The 22,675-nt window shown below is 36.9% G+C and overlaps 1 protein-coding gene across 1 annotated transcript in view; it reads left to right on the top strand.

The window, feature by feature from the left end:
• The first annotated feature begins 8,435 nt into the window (after positions 1-8,435).
• The window catches only part of fancl (FA complementation group L), a 31,772-nt gene continuing 17,532 nt past the window's right edge, over positions 8,436-22,675 (top strand). Inside the window, exons 1-7 of the mRNA XM_049481427.1 lie at positions 8,436-8,913; positions 10,263-10,321; positions 10,465-10,525; positions 10,838-10,894; positions 11,034-11,131; positions 13,775-13,871; positions 17,621-17,689. Of these exons, the coding sequence (XP_049337384.1) occupies positions 8,827-8,913; positions 10,263-10,321; positions 10,465-10,525; positions 10,838-10,894; positions 11,034-11,131; positions 13,775-13,871; positions 17,621-17,689 (528 nt within the window). The 5' untranslated portion in view covers positions 8,436-8,826. The remainder of the gene's footprint in view (positions 8,914-10,262; positions 10,322-10,464; positions 10,526-10,837; positions 10,895-11,033; positions 11,132-13,774; positions 13,872-17,620; positions 17,690-22,675) is intronic.

The raw sequence follows: 22,675 nt of genomic DNA, 5'->3' as shown, positions 1-22,675 counted from the left end.
TTTACTAGTTTACCATCTGCTTTATATTACTCTCTGTGATTTTGAAAAAAAAATTTTGCGTACAATCAGTATGCTCCTTTCTTCAGGCTATAAAAAATAGTATATGCAAATTAGCTCACTGAATTGTGAATGCTAATTTGGACATTAATTAGCATGCCTAAACATACACATACAAACATAGTAGAAACACTCAACATAAGATAAAGCACTTTTTGCTTTTGTTGTAAATACACTGTAAAAACTATATTTTTAAAGGGTCATAAATTATAAGACCTTTAACCACAAGGAACCTAAAATGTGAGTCAGTCTGCTCCCCAAAAACATATTTAGTCAGGATGAGAATAAGCACCATCTTTAGCTTGTTCCTCCTCATGTGTTTTGCAATGTAGCTAGCTAGCTATAGTTTCTCACAAAACAAGATTTAGCATGTGTTCATAAGCTAGTCAGAAGGTCCTAATTCTCACTTTTGAGGTTGGAATTATGAGAATGTTACATGCAAGCGCTTTGTAGGGTAGGGTAAACCATGCTTGCATAATAGTTTTTGCTATAGACAGAACGATAAATAGCATTGCTTTAAATGCACAATAATCTGCACAAAGCACTATAAAGATGACATGCATTGTTAAAAGTCAAAATATTAATGTAGCATTTAATACAGTCTTCATCTAAGTCATCTTGAAAGACTAAAAAATCCACTCAACTTGAGAAACTCAGGAAGAATGTTCCAAAAGAAATTACGACTTGACATGGTGTAGTAATAACCATAGTTCTGATAGCCTGTGAACGTAGCGTTAGATTCACAGACAGATCCAAATATTAAGGCTTGAGAGGCATCAGTGATCACTCTGCGAGCTCTGGAATCACGTCTTTCAGCGGTTCACACACAGTGTCCAAACCAGTGCAGAGCCAGTGTCTGAGGATTTTGTAGCCGATTTCCAAAAAACATCTGGCAGCTCAAAAACCAGGGCTAAAATTGTGTAATGTGAACCTGCCATAAGCTGCTTAGCCAAAAATTTGTTTGAAAATGACAAAAGTGTGTATATGAACACATTCCTTATTAATATATCAATATATTACTATTATATTTATTACTGTATAATAAAAAAGCTATGGAAAAAAAAATAAAAAGACCACTTAAAAATTATGAGTTTCTTTGATTTTACCAAATTGAAAAACTCTGGAATATAATAAAAGGAAGATGGATGATCACAAGCCATCAAACCAAGATGAACATGAAGTTATACAAAAGCAGCGTGTAAGACTGGTGGAGGAGAGCATGCCAAGATGCATGAAAACTGTGAATAAAAACCAGGGTTATTCCACCAAATATTAATTTCCGAACTCTTAAAATAGTGGGAATATGAACTTGTTTTCATTGCATTATTTGAGGTCTGAAAACTCTATCTTTTTTGTTATTTCAGCCATTTCTCATTTTCTGCAAATAAATGCTCTAAATGACAATATTTGTATTTGGAATTTGGGAGAGATGTTGTCCGTAGTTTATAGAATAAAACAACAATGGTTATTTTACTCAAACATATACCTTTAAATAGCAAAATTAAAGAAACTGAAGTGAGCTCTTAATTTTTTTCAGAGCTGTATAATATTTCCTCATCTCACTGCTAACCCTTCTTTCGGGACATTTGAAATTAGACAAAAAAATGTTTCTGTGTTACTATAGTTTGTACGATTTAAATTGTGACATTACGCTCGGTTTCAGTATTGTTCTGATATTGTCACAGTCATATATGCACACATGTGCAGATTCGAATACACACACACTCCTCTGCACTGTATCCCAGAGCTGCAGCTACAACTCAACACTGCAGTATTGATCGGATCTGTAAGCCTTCACCAACTGATCAAACCACGGCCCTTTCTGATATTTACTCTATGAGGTATTCCCCTTTGCCAGCACCCCCTGCCCACAAGACATAGAGGGAAAAAAAGTCAATTATATACAACTTGCTTGGTTTCCCCTCAGGGATGGAATCCACCCTTTCTAATCCGATCAATTCATGTCGGACAGGAGGCTGGATTCGTCGCTATCTCTGAAGTCCTGTAATCCAGGCTAAGTCTTCACACTGTCTGCCTCACTTGCAGGAGGAAAGGGTTCGGTCCAGCGCATGACACAGCAAATTAGCCATGTTGCTCATTCAGACACACTGGTGTGGAAGGGTGCCAGTGCGGTAACAGCTGAGGATAACAGGATCAAACACAGCTACTCGTCTCTTACGACACACACTCTCCTGCTACGATAAATTCGGGCAAACGCCCATCCTGTGAAGTACATCTGAATGTGTTTTCAGGTTAGAATTCCAGACTTTGGCTATCTTTACTGAAACGGTATTTAACACTCATGTGTTTGGCAGCTGATGAAACACTGCACACTGTCCTGTCACACGCATGGCACAGGCTGCTGGCCAGCAGTGTCACTGCACACACCGTAAATGAGGGGGAACCAGGAGAGTGGGCTGGGACACTTTAACTTCCTCTGACATATTGTGCCTCATGTACAGTCTGAATGGCTCCATAAAGAGGGCTTAATGACAGTCCAGGACAGCGGCCAAATAGCTGACACGCATGGCGTCCCTGGTCAGCCCCAGACCAGGGTTTGATCCGTCTCATTACACTCGTCGTTCAAATAATGGGCAGCAAAGGGAGCTCTGCTAAAGCTTGAAATAATGTTTATGCCAGAGTCTGAACAGCATAACTCAATATAAAGTTCAATATGGATTGCACAGAAGTAAGAAGAAACAGAGTAAATAAGACTTAAAACAACAAACAATAAAATATATATTATAATATAACATAACATAATACAACAGCATAATATAAAAAAAAATTGTATATAAAAAAATAAAATAAGTAATAAATAAATCTTCTGTATTATTTCTGTATAATCTATTCAATTACTATGCTAAAAAAAGGAACTGAAAGAACCTAAAGAAAGCTTCAAGCCCCCTCCACGAAAACATCAAATATGCATTTGCAATAAAGATCTGTCTCCAAAATGTCGTAACTGGCTTTATACATTCGGTCCACTCCTTACAGTGACATCCGTACAGAACAATAGCTTCCTATTCTGGTTCAGATGCATGCACGGCAAGGAGAGAGCGAGACTGAAAGAGAGAGGCGCGATAAACCGGGCACCCCTGCTCTTGTCTCGCTTCAAAGGAATCTGTTAGAGGGAGAGGGAGAGAGAAAAAAAAGCAGGGAGCAAGACCCACACGATGTAGTTCCAGCCAATTGCATTCCAGAGAACTGACCACGGCTGGCGATAAACAAGGCACAATAGATCACTCTGCTCAAAAGGTATAAAAGAACGCGAGACGTCGGAACAGAAGAACAGTAGGAAGAAAAGAAACAGTCGACGCGTTTTTTTTCCTGCTATTCAGAAAAGCATAATTGCATAAATCTTTAACTCCGAAATGCCATTAGACTTGTGCGGTTCATGGCTGGAGCAATCTGCATGCGAGAGTGAGAAAGCATCGCTCAGTGTGCAGGTCTGCCAGGCTTACCCTCTCAAAACCAAAGCCAGAGCCAAAATCGCCTTAAATTGTCCCTCGCTGTAGCAAACAAAAAAGGCATTTAACACTCACCCGTTGTGCAGGGACTGAAATCTTTCAACCATTCTGGCACCACATCAGCACAAGCCCATATATCCCTCCACTGATATGTAAACAGCCCACTAAGATTTCTTTGTTTGGATTTTGGAGCTGGGTAGGTTTGCCTTTGCTGCGGCTGGTTTTACAGCTTTGAAGCAGGTGGATGACAAAACATCAATCTCTCTAGGCACAATGTGTTGCATGCACGGTTGACACACTCCTCGCAAGCAATCGCCTATATAATAATGCACTCGAATGCTGTACTCCAGGCTGCTAATATGAGCAAATGCTTAAAGGCAATTATACAAAGCCGCATATTTGAGTATTTCTGCACAATGAACGTGGTGAATGTTTAACCGGCTATTAGATTAAAATGCATTGATGCAAAAATCATGCACACAAAACAAAGGCTTTTGTATTTACAAAGCAAATGTTAAAAAGAAATGAGGAGACTTCATGTTTTGTATGAAAAAATAAACAATAATATGTATCATATGCGTAGTGTATATATGTGAAATTTGTTTTATTGGATTTCTTTTTTTAAATAATAATGGCCAAATAAAGGTATAGCTTTTGTAGAAATGGTATAAATAGGTCTATACACCCTTCAAAAATATTTGCCTGGCTTATTTGAAAGATAAGATTTAGGGTTTATCTGTCTGTCCACCTATTAAGCCACTTTAGCCGAGAATACAAAATAGGTTTGAACAGCATATCAGATTTCAACATAGATTAGATTCCTAAAATTGGAAAATATTATTGGAATGTAAAAATAAGATCTAAGGTTTACCTAGATGCCTAAATGCCTAAAATGCATTAATAATACAGTTACTATAAGCTTTTCAGATTTTAACATAGACTATACCTTAAACTGAAAAATATTGATTAAATAAATGAGAAGATTAGGATTTACTCACCAGTCCACCTCCTGAAGTCATGCTAACTGAAAATACAAAATACGTTTACGATTAGCATTTCAGATTTTACCATAGACTGAATCAAAACTGGATTTTTTTTTGATGGAATAAAATATAGATGTAGTTGGTTCTTTCAATAAGTTGATTACCTGTTAATTTTCTTTGTCTCCAGTGAGCTGTGTTCATCTTCCTTTTTTTCATTTGATCTGCTGCACACCATCCTTTTTGGAGACTGCTGTGCTGCACCTATCTAAACCACCATTCCCTATTTTATGGATGGAAAGCTGCAAGTTTACAATCTTCTCTTGTAATAAGGTAAGGATATTCTTGTTGTCAGAGAAAAACAGAGTTTGTGTGTGTGTGTGTATATATATATACATATATGTATATATATATATATATATACATATATGTATATATATACACACACACACACACACACACACACACACACAAACATATATATATATATATATATATATATATATATATATATATACGCATATTTACATGGAGTGACCCAGGTCTTTCTGTGTGGAGTTGGCACATTCTCCCTGTTCCCTCACAGTCCAAATATATTGAAATAAATTTGACCTGTAACATACCAGATCACAATTGCAGCCTGAACAAAACAATGTATTAACATTTCCTTCATATTGCAAAAAAAAATCCCTATGACTGGCTTGTTTTGAATGGTGAAATTAAGTCAGAAAAACAAGCTGGTATACATTCTCATAGTTCAGTACCGCCTCTACTTTTGAACGCTTTGCCATTTAGGAAGACATTAGTAACCATAGTAATTAGTCAACAGAGAAAAATCCACATTGTGCGTACAGGGCTTTCTTCTAACATTCAGCAACTCCAATATTCACATTTCTGTTTTATATTTGCACATTTTCTTCACATAGGCCCAAGTCCCCTGGACCCTCATGGACCCAGCAGGCAGAAGTCTGGATCTTCAGACTGAGTTTTACCCAGGTAAGTAAAAATATATATTTTTTTCTAAGGAACATTTAATACAGTCTCAAAATATGTCTTTTTGAGATTGTGGTCTGTAGGGAAAAAACACGCTTGTAAGTTAAGCAGCACTGCACACGCCCCCATGGGATCACGTGTCTCAGGCAATTCAACAGTCAGTCCTGCTTTACAGCAAATACCAGCCCAGACAAGAGTGAGAGGCAGGCTAGTTTGTTAGCTAGTTAGCACTGTGTACTAGAATCATAGAATCCCCCATCTCCATCTATACACAAATGTAAAGAGAGTGTTGAAAAGGTGCAGGAGTTTGTTCTTACTTCTGTGTCCAAATCATATATCTGAACCATATATAAGCTTCACTGCCTACTTCATTCACCATGATTGGAATGTGTCTAATGACTTCTCAGCCTGTGCAGACTACAATAAGTCTTTACCACTAGGAGGACAGAGCACTCTAATTGTAGGTGTGATTATATTTTCTCACAAAAACACTTACTGGCAAATGCACTCTTACCTCTGTACATTAGTTTTGACAATGTATTTTAATTATTCACTTGATAAAACCATATTACCTCAATTTACAGATAAAGATACACTGTCTCGATCTCTGTGTAGATGCTAAGGTTTTGTAGTTTTTATTTGTTTTTATATATTTTTTTAAAGCTTAGTTTTAGTTTAGTTTTATTAGTTTTAGTTTTTTTTTGCACTTTGTGTTATTTGTCAGATGCAGGAGTCAAAAAGGTCAGAGTAAGTATTGTGTAATAAAAACTTATCAAAAGCGATGCCATTTTTATAAGTGCAGTATTTGTATAGTTTTGATAAGCTATTGGTGATGGTACAAGATGTTACAATTTAGGCAATGAAAATGTGATGCTTGCACAGTGAAAACACTTAATATCAATATTCACATGATAAATTGTAAAAAAAAAAAAAAAAAAAAAACATTGACTAGCATTAAACTCACAAGTAATGTCATTTGGTTTGTAGCATAATTAAATCTAAATCTAACCTGTTTTGGGGCTTGAAAAAGAGCAGCCCCATTCCATTTCTGAGAAAGGAAAGATATGGAAAGGCAAAAGTAAATACCCACGTCTAGTCTGTGTGATGGGCTGCTCCCCAACCACTCTGTAATGTGAAAATCAACAGTGTTTTACTCAGCTGCACCTGCTCCATGGAGAAAACCACATCTAATCGTTCTAAGGTAACGTCCTGTGTACATTCTGTTTGGGCGAGAATAGGACCTGCTGCGAACGTTACCGAACGTCCTATAAAGGGGTGTTTGGGGAACGTTATGTATGGACGAGAATAGGACCTGCTGCGAACGTTACCGAACGTCCTATAAAGGGGTGTTTGGGGAACGTTATGTATGGACGAGAATAGGACCTGCTGCGAACGTTACCGAACGTCCTATAAAGGGGTGTTTGGGGAACGTTATGTATGGACGAGAATAGGACCTGCTGCGAACGTTACCGAACGTCCTCTAAAGGGGTGTTAGGGAACGTTCCATTTGGACGGTAATAGGACCTGATGCGGACGTCAGTTTGGTCCTACAAACGTCCTATAGAGAACGTTACAAAAATGCCCAAACAGGGATGTCCGCGAATACCTGCCCACCCTCTCATCATGTGTTCTCAACATACAAAAAGTTTTCAAATAGCGTATCACATTATAACTTAGACTAGACTAGAAAATATTGATAGAATAAAGGAAGAGTGATATTATTGTAGATGCTCTAATTATTCGGGAACCAAAAGTATTCAACTGAAAAAAAATACTTTCAGAGTTTGGTTAATTAAACGACAATTTATACAGTTTATACCACACAACGGCACAATCAAAGCGACCTGCTGAAACAATACAATTTTTAGTCTATATTTTTAAAGTTGACTAAAAAACAATTATAAAACTAATATATACATATTTTAACCTATTTAAATGGTGTCAGCTGGTAATACAAAATAGTTTTACAATTATCATAGCCATTTTTTACGTTGACTAGACGGAAAACTTAAAAATACTCATAAAATAAAGAAAGCTTGACCAAGAACTTTAACCTTTTTTTATTAATAGAAGGAATTTGGGAAATAATAAAAGAAAGGTTTGAGATAATCAATGAAGGCCCTAACGTGACATCATGTTAAAAAAATAATGCGTGGCCATGACGTATTAAGGCATGGAAAGAGATCTTAATGCGTGGGAACAAGATAATTAAGGTATTAATGAGATAATAAAGAAGTGGGAACACGATAGTTAAGTTGTAGCCAGAGAATAATAAATCTTGCTTTTCTGTAAATGAATGCCCATAAAGAAAACTGAATAATACATAAAAGCTCCTTTAATCCAAGAATAATCTTAACTGGAAAAAATGGAGAGTGAATTGGTTTCTTTTTATTTTCATTTTAGAATGAATTTTGGTGATGTTTTTTGAGTCTCTTGCAGTGAGACATGGCACAATTCTAAATAAAAGACACTTAATTCGCATACTAAAAGCTCACAAATTATCTTGTTTACACACCTTAATTATCTCGTTTCCATATATTTGTATCTTGTGCCCACACCTTAATAATCTCGTTCCCCGCATTAGGTTCTTATTCCTAAACCTTAATAAGTCATGGTCATGCATTACTATTATTATTTTTTAACATGATGTCATCTTAGAAGCTAATATTCATGCCCTACCTAGCAGTATCGGTAATTTCTGTGATTAATTGGAGTAATAAACCAAAGGCTGAGCTGAGCTATCTAACGCTAAAAGTAGCTAGGTAAAAAAAAAAGTCTGAATCAGTTTTTTAATAAATAGCTGTGGTTTTTAGTGGTTTCTTTACTAACCTTTTCCCGTTTTGCTGTTTGTTGTGTGTGTAATTTAATCAGCTAAAGCTGACTCTGTACCGTAGAAGTTACCGGGGGACTTTTTTCTTCAGGTCTTCACATAAAGTTTTCTTTCCTGAAAGTTTGATGACGTTGTGAGTTTGAGTGCACTGCGGGAAACAGGGGAGGCAGGTTAAAGTTAGCTTCAGTATGCCCATGTTTTGAAGGCTTTTTCTTTTAGTTTTTTATTATTTAATCTACGCTAGAAGAGACGTGGAGGAGAGCAGGAGCTGTGGCAGTTGGTTCGCTGCAGTGTTATGTTAGCAGCTAACTAGTTAGCTAGGTTAGCTAGCAAGGCAGCTAACTAAGTTAGCTAACACCAGCTGGACATAAACACAGCAGATAGCCAGCCAGCTGATTAGCCAGTTTAACGTTAGATTTAGATAGTTAACCCTAGGTTATGTAAGGAAAGGATTCAGCGTTTCTGTGTATTTTGCGGATATTTTTTTTTGTCCAGAATGGCTGATAACTTGCTTAAGGAGAGTCCTTTATTAGTTGCACTTGATAAGAACAGGACTGTTTACGACGGATTCATCTCAGTACAGGTGAGTAATTTAACTAACGTTAACTAATCTAACGCTACGATGCCTAGGCTAGGTGGCTTAGCTAGGGTTAGCGTTAACTAGTTTTTGATAAAAACGGATTTATGCTGCGTCAGTAGTGACATTAGTGCAAATATAGTGAGCATAATGTCATACCTTCTCCCTGATGGACTTGAACTTTGGTGATAAATACACTCTCCAGCAAAACAGTGATCTAACCCATCACACTTTCAGGTTGACCAACGCTTATTTAAAGAGTTCTAAGAGAAATTCTAAGATTTCAAGAGCTGCGTGAGCTGTTTTTGCATGAGAGGAATGAGTAAGAAAATGTTAAATATTCCACAAGAAGTGTCAGAAGAATATCTGAAAAGCTCATTAGATTAGATTAGATTGATTAGATTTTCAAATCAGGTGGATGGTACATAAAGTACTGATGCTGAGAGTGGAATAATTATGCGAGTATAGGCTTTTGTCAAGAGAACTATTATGTTTTTTTTTTATCTCAAAACTCAAAAGGCTGCAACGATTAGTCGAAACTATTGACAGTGTCAATTATTAAAAAATTTTGCCTGCAACATGCATTGTCGACTAATCATTAATTTGTAACAGTACTGCATTACACAAAGTGCTGGGGACAGTAGCACAATAGAAGATGGGTAAATGTCTCTCTCACACAAGTTACACTTAACTTAGTCTGTGTCTCCAAAAGTGCCCAAACACAACAGATTGCATACTTAAGCACTAAATATCAGCCATTTCCACATGTAAACAAAATCACAAATGGCAAGTGGAACACTTTAACACTTCAGTGATGTTTGTGGGTTGAGAACTTGCAGTTATTGCAAGCAAGAGATAAGCAATCAATGATTTGTGAAAAATCAAAATGTGATTTATATATGTATTCAATATTCCTTACAGAGAGTGTAAAAAATTATGTTTAATTGGGTGATGTGCAGCAAAAAATAAATAATAATAATTTAACTATGCATGAAATAGCATTAAAATTGCAGAATCTGCTTTTTGTCGATGTGTAAAAATATAATACATATTTTAATCATGGAAATGTCTTTAAAGCTCTATTAGTGTGTGATTACGTACATCAAGGGTGGTGGCTTTTATATTCCTCATATCGATATCAAAATAAAAGTATTCACTGTATTCTGTTACCTTTAGAAATCATTGTTTTTAAGGGTTTAATGCTTATTTTCTTACCATCATGTTTTAAAGAAACACATGTCCTCTTTTCAAGCTATAATATGACTTTTTGAATATAGCTATATTCATGATCCAAATTGCATAGTTTGGCATTTTATTAGACTTTCTTATAATTAAGATTTTGTTCTTTTTGACAGGAGAAAGACTTCAGATTGAGAATATCTCTGCCCCCAGACCATCAGCTGAAACGGGCAAAGTATGAGATTATGTTCAATTTTAATTAGTTTTTAAACAGCCAACTGTGAAGATACTGCATATAGTTTTTTTTATATTGAGTTTGTGCTGATTAGGTGACTACTACTGCTATTTGCCTGATGTTTTAGTTCTTTTCTTTTGCAGATTGCACTGTTGCTGGCAACTAAAACAGCTACTGAAAAATTATCAAGATATCGTAAAACAGGTAATGCTACATTAAATGAAAATGCTTGACATTAGAGATTTGTGTCTGCCTTCCTCGCTTGGATTGGTCTATTGTTTAATTAACAAGTATTTGATATTGTTAGTCCTGTGGCTTCAGGGCCAGGGATTACATTAAGACTTATTTTACTCTGGGCTTCAAAGTTCATTATTTTTATAAGCATAAAATAATTATTAACCCTGATGACCACCCCCATTAATCACATGACAGCAGTGAAGTTAAATAGTGTTGGTTTAAGCTAATAATAGTAGTTTCTCCCCCCCCCCCCCCCCCCCCCCCTGTTTCTTTACTCAGAGGTTGCATCATTCTTCAGATTTGGTCAGTTTTATTTTGGAGCTGAGGACAATACTGGTAATGCATCTATTCATAGTTTTCTTCTCTGTTTTTGTCATGCTGATCCTTTCTGCAGAGTTTTTGGTGTATTCATGTTGTGGTGTAATATCGTGTGCGATATGAGTGCCTCATTATCTATGCATTTACCTCTGGTCAGGAATTGGCTTTGAAGAGCCAGCCAGGATGGCAGTCCATCCCACCACCTCAGTACTATTCACAGCTCATCACAGAAATAGAGGATCTAGGATGGGATAAGTATGATATATTCATTGAAACTGAATTCTGTTGCTTTCCTGGTATCTGATCCAAATTCTATTTGAATTACAAAGCTGTAAACAAATTGTGCTGCATGTTTGTTTTTTTTCTCAGATTAATTTATGAAATTCCTGTTCCTACATTTAAAGGAATAATAGTTTTAAAAAAAAAAAAATATAAACCTTTACTGCAGATACATTGATAATATGCCTCATTTACATCATGTAGTTAGCAATTTAAATGCTGTGATGATGGATGTAAATAATAATCAGTTCAGTCTTTGTTTGCAACAGAGAGGGTTAATGTAGTTTGTAAGCCATGTCTCATGCAGTGATTTGGGAAGGCTTCACAGTTTTTCTCTCTTTCTATTAACGGTCAGAGATATAATTATGATATTAGCAAATGCAAATTGTTCTAATTGGGAGCCCACTCTCAAGTCTAATGGGGAAATGTCGAAGTTATATGAGAGAGACGAGACAAGGTGCACATTTCAGCCCTGAATTGCGGTCAGAAGTATTATACACCAGCTCTATCTGTAAATGCACTTGAGATTAATTAAGATCCTTAATTTGTATCAGTGGTAATAGCCTCAAGTCGGACATAGTTATGGACTCTGATTGGTTTAGGCAAAGGGGAAGTGCTGCAGAACCTGGTCATTTTAATGAGATTTAGTTGCCTTGAAGAAGGCATGTTTAGTGTTAATTACTGTAAAGATGGGGTCAATTCTTCCATCCCCTCTTATCCTCAATATAGCTGAAAAGTGCTAGGCATTAAGATAAATTACAGTCCATCATGCTATGACCAGTCATCTAGAATCCTGTTAGTATACAGTATAGTACATGCACGTCTTTTTTATATATATATACATTGTAGCAAAATTAAGAGACAGAGGAAACAAAGAACATGATTTTGCTATTTTTAGGTTTAGTACTTGCTTTAGTTCTGATATGCATATCTGAAACTGTTCTGTATTTTTTTTTTTTCTTCCCCCCCCCTCTCGACAGTCACTGCACTGTGGCCATAGTGGGAGGTTGTCACAGCCTAAACATCGAGTATATGAGGGATAGAAACCGAGGCTTTTGCCGTAGTCTTTTAACACCCCGCCAGGATAATGACACCTGAAAATGTTTCCTATTGGCTGTCCCTCTCGCCATCTCATTCTAGCTAGCACTTATATTTTAAAACACATGATCTCTGGTGGCACCTGTGAGAATAGAATAACATTTACTATTTTCAGCAGCTGGCTCTCGAAAGCCGCCGTGCGGAATCGTGGAAAAAGCGGCCTAGACGGCATCACAGCTTATATTTTTGAATTACTCTTTCAGACAAATTTTATACTGTTGTATCGTCATCCGTGGCCTGTTTGTATGCACACACGCCAAATGTTCCCTCCAACGTTTATGAGCGCCGCTGATTTTGTAGTTGCAAATGTAATGCTCTCATCAATCCTCACAGCAAGACATCAAGCTGTCAAGCTGTTTCAATCATCTGAACTGAATGCCAGCAAGGCCTGATACTTCGCTTGGTGATCTCTGTAGAATGCAGAGTAGCAGAATGGCATTCTGGCTTGGAAAAAGGATTTCTGTTTGGAAATGAGTGAATTGTGCGGATCTGAGGCGTAGCTTCATGTAACTGAATGCGATATTCATCCCATTGCTTTATGGAGTGTAAAAGCGAGGGACTAAGCATGAGAAGAACACTATTCAGAAAATGAAGGAATGCTGAATGCATACCGGGTGATGCTAAGAAAGATGAGGCCATTTGTGGGTGTGTTAATTATACTTTCAGTTAGCGAACAAGGTAATGAGAAAGAAACCGATTCGGATCTAGAATACAGTGAATGGTCAAAGAATTGCTGCTGCTTCTGCACAGTGTGATGAGGGGATAATTTGGTTGTGTGAGATGGAAAGGAAAATGGATTGTGGGAAGAAAGGGAGTATGTTCTAGTAGTAAACTGTAGAGGGGAGTGAGGGCGGTATGGATGACTGTGTGGTGTTGCCTGTCTGTGTGTTTTATGTGAAGCTAAGTGCAGTGTGACAGAAGGTGAAAGTGTGTATGTAAAGTCTTTGCTGATGGGAATGTTAAAGTGTGTGTGTGTGTGTGAGTGTGTGAGTGAAAGAGAGTGAGCTAATCACAATTTATATCCTGGCATGCCTCGTAAATAAGAAGCAGAAGTAGGACCATGTCAGGTGGAACAGTGGGGCATTAGTTCACATAAATCTGAAGTTAACTAGTATTGCCGAAGCAGCTCTATGTAGGTAGTGACTTCTAGGAAAAGTACATGTAATACCTTACTTTTAAAAAGTTAAATGATAGCCGGTTCGAATCCTGTTCATGTAGCTTGCCATTGGCTACCGGAGGTCTGAGAGAGCACAATATACATATACATCCAGGAAATGCAGTTAGTGTTTGGAGCAACTTTAGGGACACACATGTATCCTTTATGGTTTTCAGTTCCCCGCAGTTCTCTGCCTACATACAACATAAAGGGGAAAATATAAAAACAGCACTAGAAAATTGGACGAAAACGTTAAAAAAAAAGAAAAAAAAATTTTAATATACTAATGTGGTCATATGGCTTTCCACACTCACTGTTGACCTGTGCTGTTCACTAATATGTGCTGGTATTGATTTGCTTGGCAGGCTGCTCTTCATCGATACAAATTTCCAAAGTCTTCAGCTGAAGGCAGAGGACTCTTCTGGTCGACAACATTCTATTACAGTCAAGCTTAAGTCCAAGGTAAGACTAATTGTCATATAGCCTGTGTCATAAAGCATATCTCATTGGGAAAGAAAACCAGAAAAAAACATGTTTAAACATAATATATTTATATGGGTAAAACAACTTGTTGGCTCAAACAACAGAAGATGCTGGGCGTTTTTTTTCTTCAGTGTTTATGGGAAATATTCTTTACAGGAATTCTTTAGTTAAAGGTGTACTAAACATGGGCCGTTTTTACTCTAACCTTTGTTGGGTTTTTGTCAGGCCTAAAAGCTTTTACTAAGAGTTCAGTACATTTGGTCAAATGTGAAAGCTGTTTATGAGCCTGGAAGCTGGACTCTAGCATGCATGTACAAGCTATTCACTCCCAGTGCTGCTGGTTTTGCTGGTACATGCTTTGACTTTTCACCTGCATGACTATAAAAACCTATAAGAACAACTCTTTTTTTTGCAGGGATTTGTGCACAATGAAATGCCTTTTTCCCCATACAGTGCTGAGTTTATTGCATGAGTATTTGAACCCCAAGAAAATAGAATTGCTTTTTCACTGTATTTTATGTGGTTGAAATTTGGATAAATTATAACAAAAGTAATATTAATAAAACAGTTTTGAGTTATTCTCACATACTAGAACTTGCACTGTTGTAACGTAAGTGTTGTAGTGTTTAATTCATGTCATTTTTCAGCAGAATATTGCTATACGCATTTATTGATGAAATATAGGAATAGCCTACAGGTTATGTTGTATGTTCATGCATTTCAAGTTGGAGGATTTTCATTTCTATTCCACATAAAGGGAAACATGCCTAGATTGAAAATTGCTTTTGCTGCTTTCAGAGGTTTAACACCTTAACGGGCCACAAGTGTAGCTGATACAAAACCTATTAAGACTATTAAGAACCTTCTGAACACTTTGAGGACTTTAAGGACTCCACCCTCCACTTAATAATTTTAGATCAATAAGTATCAACCCCAATTTTGCAGGTTTGAAAATAGACATAGAAACTAGACAACTGTAACAAAAACGAAAGGTTTGGAGGACATGTAATGTTTGATTTGCATTCAGGAAAACATTGATTTTAAAAAGAGTAGTCAAGCTCTAATTTTATAACTTTTATTCCTTCATTTTTTACTGCAATTAGGATTCTTTTCACACAGGAAACCTTTTTTATTTAATTCTTGAATAAAAATCATCAAAATATAGATGTCTTCCTGTTAAGGGGCTAAGCTGTTTTTAATTGTTTGGGGTGTTTAAAAAAGCGCTTTTAGTCAAGATGAAAACATACACTTAGCTTGTAAGCTAGCTGGTTAGCCAGTTAGTTGTTGAGCAGCATAGAGTACGGTATGCTGAATTTGATTTGATTTTTTGATTGTTTGTAGTTAATGGTCTGGCTAGTTGACCAGATTGGTCAAGCTTGATGGTTGCCAAGCCTGTTAAGGTTGGTCAAGCTTGTAAAATCCAGCTAAACCAACAAACTTAAGCAAAAATATACCATTTGCTGGTCAAGAGCTAAACCAGGCTGTTTTCTTTTTTTTTTTCCAGCAGACCCACATATTCTCCATAGTATATTCTACAGTTTGCAGGTTTTCTTAATTTATACTATAGTGCAATAATAATAGTAATAATAATAAAAATAATAGTGCACTTTCTGTTTAGAGAAGTTGGGTTCCGGTAACTTTAGGTAAGCAGCGCTAATGTGCTGTGACTGGATGACTGTGTACAGAGATTTAGAGGTAGATTGTAACTTCCCCTAAAGGAGAGGGGAGAGAAGGTGAGACGTGCAGAGGAAGAGATAAGAGCACGAGTGATCTCCATAAAGTGATTACAGGGGCCACGGCGGAAGCAGAAAATTGAGATGTGTGAGAGGTGCAGTAGCTCCCATACTGTGAGTGTGTGTGTGCGTGTGTGAGGGAAGGAGGGCAAGGCCAAAGCGACTCCGGGTTTGGAGGGCTAGTGGGGCAGAGCTGCCAGCGGCAGGTTGCTGGCACTGCGCAGGGTCCTGATGAGATTCAGCAGGGCGTGAGGAACCCTCTGTGCCCACCTGCCCACTGAGGGGTAAAAATAGCAGTGATCCCCCTGCCTCACATCTGCTCATCCTCACAGAGCAGGGTGTCTCTCACAGGACCATCACAAGCCAGCAGCCCACCTATTTCACCATGCTGGATAGGTGTGAATGCTGGTGTTGACCAAGGATACAGCTAAATACCCTCTTACCAAAGTTTCTCTCCACACAATACTTGAGAAAATAGCACAATTCTCTAGTTATTGAGTTTAATGGCCTGACCTTCTGCAGTAAAGCACACTAATATTAGTAAATTCTTCTATTATATCTGGAATGGGGTAATTGAAAATAAAGACTCAAAGTTATTCCAAATATGTAGTGAATTTGTTGTCTGGGCTGTTTCTCAATCTGGTAGTATGACAGCTCACATAGACACAAAAATGTAAGCTATTAATAACATTTACTATAAATGTTGTCATTATTTTTTACTTCTGTGTTCATCTTTGAGCTGCACCTTTTTTTTCCCCTTCACTTAATGTGTATACAGTGGGTATATTCAGGTCAAGTCAAGCTTATTTATACAGCCTCTGCCACAAAGCAGCTTTGCAGAGATCCGTCCATTCAGGCCAGGGGTGACAGGAGCATAGAAAAACTTCCTCAGCACAAGAAAATGATCTAACCAATTTTGTTCTGGTCAGTAAACAAAAAAGTCCAAACTAAAAAGTAAAAGCATAAAGGAAATGACTGTGTTATGTATACTACTAACAATGATTAAAGAAAATTGAGCTTAATACTACAAATTCTTAGATTTAGCTACTATAAACTTTTAGAATAAAGTCTTTTTGGAAGGAGAAATTAGGTCTGTGATTTGTAAAGAAATTAAATGATACAAATTCTTAGGTGATACAAATGTTAGGGACAGCTTTAATGAAAGTTTGTACTTCAGATAGATTTTCTGACTCGAACAGTGGGTGAGTAGCATGTGCAATTTGCGATAATTTTTTTGAGTAGTCAAAGACTATTTCTTCTATAACCTCTGCTATAATCACTGCTTCCTGGAGCATGGCTCCTGTTCCAATGCCTGTTTTACCTGACCTGCTCAAATATGCACACAAGTTAATTAATGACTGATTAAACATAAAAAAAAAAGCTTAATCAAATGTATGCGTGTGAACTGAGTGAGCAGCCCTTATCCTTCCCTATTCTGTTTTGTCTCCAGCATTTTGTATAGTGTAGTGTACTGCAGTTACAAATGATTCATCAAAACTAAAATTTAAAGTCGACAATATTGTATAAGCAACATTTGTCATTTATGTCGATTTATATTGTGGAGATGTGGAGACGGTCTGAAGGGCCCAATTTATCAAATGCGTCAGTAGCAGCAAATAAAAAAAAAAAAATTATTACGTTTGAGTAAGTTGATCCCAGCTCACAGACACATCACAAAAAAATCCATTGCATATCTCAAATATATCACTTCTTGAAAATATGCTTTAAATAAAGTACACAGTCTGTTATTCTTATACACTACATTGTATTGGGTAGTTTTTCCACCAAGTGTAAGTTAAGGATTTAAGGAAAAGTGGTATCAATTGCTGGAGGTGTGATTATTTTTCTTCTGCATATACAACTCTGTGTAAAAAATGAACAAAAAGTAGCAAAGCTGGAATACCCGCCAGGCAATTTCAGACAACAGCAACAACAAATAAAAAGAAGGAGGAGCAGGCACTGTGATTTTATTGTGCTATTTTCTGCTTTTCTCAGTACCCAGGTGAAGCTCCAGAATGCTCTGCAGACCTCCCAGTCCCACTGGTCATTACATGGACCTCCCAGGTATGCTAGCCGAACTTTGTTTATTTGCAGAGTTTCTACAATACGTTGTCTTTTATTGTATTGTTCTAATTGGCTCTTCTCGAGCACAATGGTGCTAATTACTTCAGGGTTGGCAGTTGAAGACATGTTTGTGTTGATGATGAAAGGTGCTCTGTACAGGAAGATCGCTTTGATCTCGCGTTCCTTAAAATAATCTACAGTTCTCAAAGGCTTAGAAAGTGCCAGATGAACTGAGAAGACAGGCGATTGAAAGAAGTGTGAAGGAAACCTCTAATAAGACACAACAGCTAGGGGGGGTGGCCTGTGTACCTCTGTCTACCTCTTTCTAGTGCATAATTTGATGAATACATCTCAAGATGTATCTCAAGCAGTTGATGTATCAAATGTTATATGGTAATGCCCTGCAGCAATGAATAGGGTTGTCACAATAGCTGAAATTTTATATTAATAGCAGTAGGGCTAACATTAAATATGAAAACAAATCAAACCTCAATATTCTTCAATTGCAATTTTAATTTAAAAGTGAAAAAGAATTGTTTATGTTCCAAAACAGTAACTAATAGCACCATTTAGAGCTATATAATATGCAAACTAATGTTTTTTTTTTTTTTTTTAACATTAATTTGAAAGAAATTTAATTTAAAAATTCTTTTAACTTTTCCAAAAAACAAGTGCAGCTTATAATCCGGTGCTCCTTATGTATGAATTTTTGCTCTAGTTCAGTGTTATACTGGAGTTTCAGTTTAGTTCTCTAGTCCAAGGCTGGAGCGGTATTAGCATTAGCCGCTAACCGGGCTAAGTGGTAGGTAGCTGGTGAGTATATTGGACTATAGGCTGCGCGTGTATCATGTTAAAACAAGCTCTGTGGGACAAACTGCTAGCTAATATCGTCCCTGGCTTACCAGAACACTCAGGGTTCCTCAGTGTAGCGCTGTTGTGCCGCGTTTACTAGCACTAGCACTTAGCAGCTAATGCTAATGCTGCTTCACCCAGACTTAGTGGAAATCTGTAAAACTGGAAATCTAAGCTTACTCTAAATAAATAGAAGCACTCACCCAGGAGAGAAATCTGTTTAGATTAACATCCAGCTCTCGTTAGACTTAGAAAATGTTTTTCAAAAAAAAAAAAATGTTTTCTTTACTTAGCTTAGCCTTACTAAACTTACTTAACTTAAGTTAGCTATAGGTTTCTTGACAGAAGCTCAAGGCTAAGCTGTGTGATAGGTTTTTAATGTAAAGATGTACAACTAATTCAACGTTATTGCCCAGTACAAAAAAATTAACTAACAATGCTGGATAAAAAAAGATACTTAGTCAAAAATTGTATCTAAATATTGGATTGCTCAAAGATTTTTTACAGGTTATTTAACAATACATAGGGCTTTAGTATGTTCAGAAAAAAAATAAATACTGAAAGTCCTACATTTATGTGTCCTATTACGAAGGAAACATTAACAGGAAAGATAAGAACATAACGTGGAGTCTAACCATCATCTCTACTGGTGAAGGTGAGCGAGGCTGTGCTGGCCAGGTTGTGCTGTTGCGTGTGTAGCGTGGCATCCGTACATGGCTCTCTGACAGAGCAGACTAGCTCAGCACAGAGCCGCCTTCTGCTGGCTGCTGCCCTGCTGAGCTACTGATGTCTTGATGCATCTCCTTTGTTCTGAGAAAAGAAAGTCCTCCTCATTCTTACGCAGATTTAGTTGAATAATTATACAATTTGTCATCAAGTGCCGTAGTGCATTTGTATATGTGTGTGTGTGTGTGTCTGTGTGTGTCTGTGTGTGTCTGTGTCTGTGTCTGTGTCTGTGTGTGTGTGTGTGTGTGTGTGTGTGTGTGTGATAGATATACAGTAGCATCGGCTAGTTGGGCTCTTTGCACGGTGGCAGACGCAGCAGTGCAGGTGTGACTCCACAGGATCACAGCTCAGTCAGCCACACAGCCAGCCAGCATCCCGGGACCTTATTCATCAAACTTGAGTGCACACAACATGTGCCTTAATCATGCATGTGCCAGTTGCAGTAATAAAGTCAGGTAATTTGAAAAGTGAAACTTGCTATATTCTCCCTGACCTCTGGCCATGTGTGGCTGCTTTTACTTTTAGCTGAATTTGTTGTAACAGTATGTTAAGATTAGTGGTGTCAGTTAATAAAATCAGAACAATATTCTGTCATTAATCAAGTTATAATGCTGTTTTTCTTGTGGCACACATTGAAAACTGGCTAAGTTTCTTTATTTAATTAGAATCTAAGTTCAATTTAGATGTACAGCACTGTTTGCAGTTTGAATAGTAAAACAACTTCAAAATTTAAACACTAGTTTTACAGATAAACCAGGAAATTAGGCAGGTAAGAGAAGCGTTATGGCAAATGCTTTATGAGAGAGAGAGAGAGAGAGAGAGATGAATGAAAAAAGGTGGAGTGGGTGGGTGATGGATGGATGAACAGACAGACACTTTATTGAACCCAGAGGGAAATTACGGACATCCAGTGGCAGCAGGTATACATAGTACACAGAAGTATAAGATAATATGATACAGAATGAAAAATACAATAAAAATATAATAGTAGAGTCTTTTTTAGTGTGTGTGTATTGGAGGTAGTGCAGTTAGACACGGTAATACAACAATGAACACTAGTTGTTGTGCATGTTGCGAAGACAAGTGATGTTGGCCATACAGACAGTGTAAGTACGCAGATATATGGTTTAGATATATAATTTAGCATTCCAAATTTGTAACAATGTAAACAGTGGACAATAAATACTAGTAAAAACTAGTAGTGCACAATGTGGTAAAACTAGAGATATTATAATAGGGCTTTTCTGGAAGGTGTGTCCATTGAGTGACCAGAGTGGCCGGAATGAAAAAGTGTCACAGAGTCTTTAGATTGCTGTGAAAGTAGTGAGAGTTAGGTTTGAGATTTAATCCGTATTTCAGCATAAAGAATTCTGAAGTTTCTGAAGTAGTTGCTCTGTGTTCACATCACCAAAAAAAAAACGCTAATATGTCACGTTACTCAGTAAGAGATTGAATCACATGTTAACCAGATGTTAAGATGCTTTATACTGGGTAATAAAGACTTTAAGCTACATATAATGTACACAGTAAAATTGCATTTTAATCTCTATGAATTTGCTTGCCTGTGTTCAGTATTTAACATCAAAAAATCCTAAAGCACTACTCCATGCCATAAGTCCGTTACTTTGTCTCTACAACTGGAACTCCCTTTTATCGGTCAGTCTTTGGAAACCCTGAACAGATTTCAGTTCATGCAGAACTCATCTGTGAGTAATTTCCACACACACCAAACAATCATCACAAATCAGCCCTATTCTCTATCAATTACTCTGCCTCCTGGGCTTCTTGCTTCAGAACAAATGCCTATTTACTACTGTAAAAGGCTTACAGCATCTGCTTTTCAACCAAGTCCATTTTTTTTAGTAATTTATACTTCTTTATACTTTTGCTTCCTCAGACAACACTCACTACTCTATCTTTTGTTATTTTTGGTAATGACACTTTTATGTATGGCATTTTGTGAAGGTAGTTCATTAATTCTAACATGTTATAAATATATATATATAGTGATAATATATCAATATATTACCCTATTTTTTTTATGTAACATTTATTGAAATATAAGCCCTGTATCTAATGTTGTTCAATGAAAGATGCTTAAATTCTAGTCAATTGATACTGTTTTGTAGTAAATAGGTTCAAATTACATTGGCTGGAGGAGAGGAAATTATGTCTGATATATTGCATTACTTCTAATAATGGAGCGTTTATCTCTTTACTGGTCTGTTTTTTTTTTGTATCTTGTTTTAAACCATCTCTTAAAATCCTTAAATGTAATAATTAGATTTTGATTAGATCTGAACAGGAGTAACTATTGTTTTGAGTATTTATTGAGCATGCTCATTTCTCCTAAAATATGGATTGCACTTTTACTTATTTAGTATAGTATATATGTAATCTTTTTCTATATGCATGTTTAGGGCATTTTACACCATACAAACTGCATTGTATCCTCACAACAAGCCACTATGTAACAGTGTGAACAGACTGTCACCAGACGAAACATGGATCCATTGTGCCAGTCTGCATTTTAGCCTTTTTCCCCCCAATATGAATTCAATTACAAGGACATTTATCTTGGACCATATATTCACATAAAAGCATAACCATAATCACACAACTGGCATTAATTGGAAAGTAATTGCAGAGTTTTTGCACCTGTGCAATGCTAAATTGTGTGCAATGTACTGGCACAGTGACCCATCATTTTTGGTTCATTTTCTCCCTCTTGTGTCAGGATGCCTTTCTTTTCTTGGACGGCTGTTCCGTTGAGGTAGCTCAGTCACAGAAATGTGTTCGCTAGTGTCTCTTTTCTTCACCTTTCTCTTTCTGTTTCTTTGTTAAACTGCACATTTCTGTGGTCTTTTATCTTCCTTATTTAATGTCCTTATTATTATGATATAATCTGTTCTCTTTTATCCCTGGATTGGGAGGGATCTTTCTAAACACAGTCACCGAGCTTTTAAGAAATTCAAGTCTTTCCGTTTTTGTTTTGTTTTGGTCAATTACAAGCTTCAGGGCTGTATTCAGTTCTCCCTCCAGTTTAACATGTATGGAAATGTATCATAGAATCAAGGACATAATCAACAGCCACATTCTCAAATTATGTGACAAAAGAGAAATGCATGAAATTATATCCCTAAATGTGGCCATAGTTCCCCTCGAAATCTTCCTAGATTGGCTGCATTATGTGGTCAGAGGTATTACAATGGAGCAAAATGAGGCTACTGATGACGAGGGTGATTTAACATTTACCCTTCCACTTAGCTTTACCCTTAAGTCAATATGCTTTTGTCCCGAGTGATAAAATGATGTTTCTTCAAGTAAGAGGTGGTGCATATTTCATAGTGAGAATTATGCCTTGAGCATGGTTACTGCTAAGTGAGAAAGTCATTGAAATCTTGTATC

The sequence above is a fragment of the Astyanax mexicanus genome, chromosome 7 (genome assembly GCF_023375975.1).
Source record: "Astyanax mexicanus isolate ESR-SI-001 chromosome 7, AstMex3_surface, whole genome shotgun sequence".
NCBI lineage: Eukaryota > Metazoa > Chordata > Actinopteri > Characiformes > Acestrorhamphidae > Astyanax > Astyanax mexicanus.
Note: the sequence above shows the minus strand (reverse complement) of the source record. Positions and strands in the feature narration are given on the sequence as shown.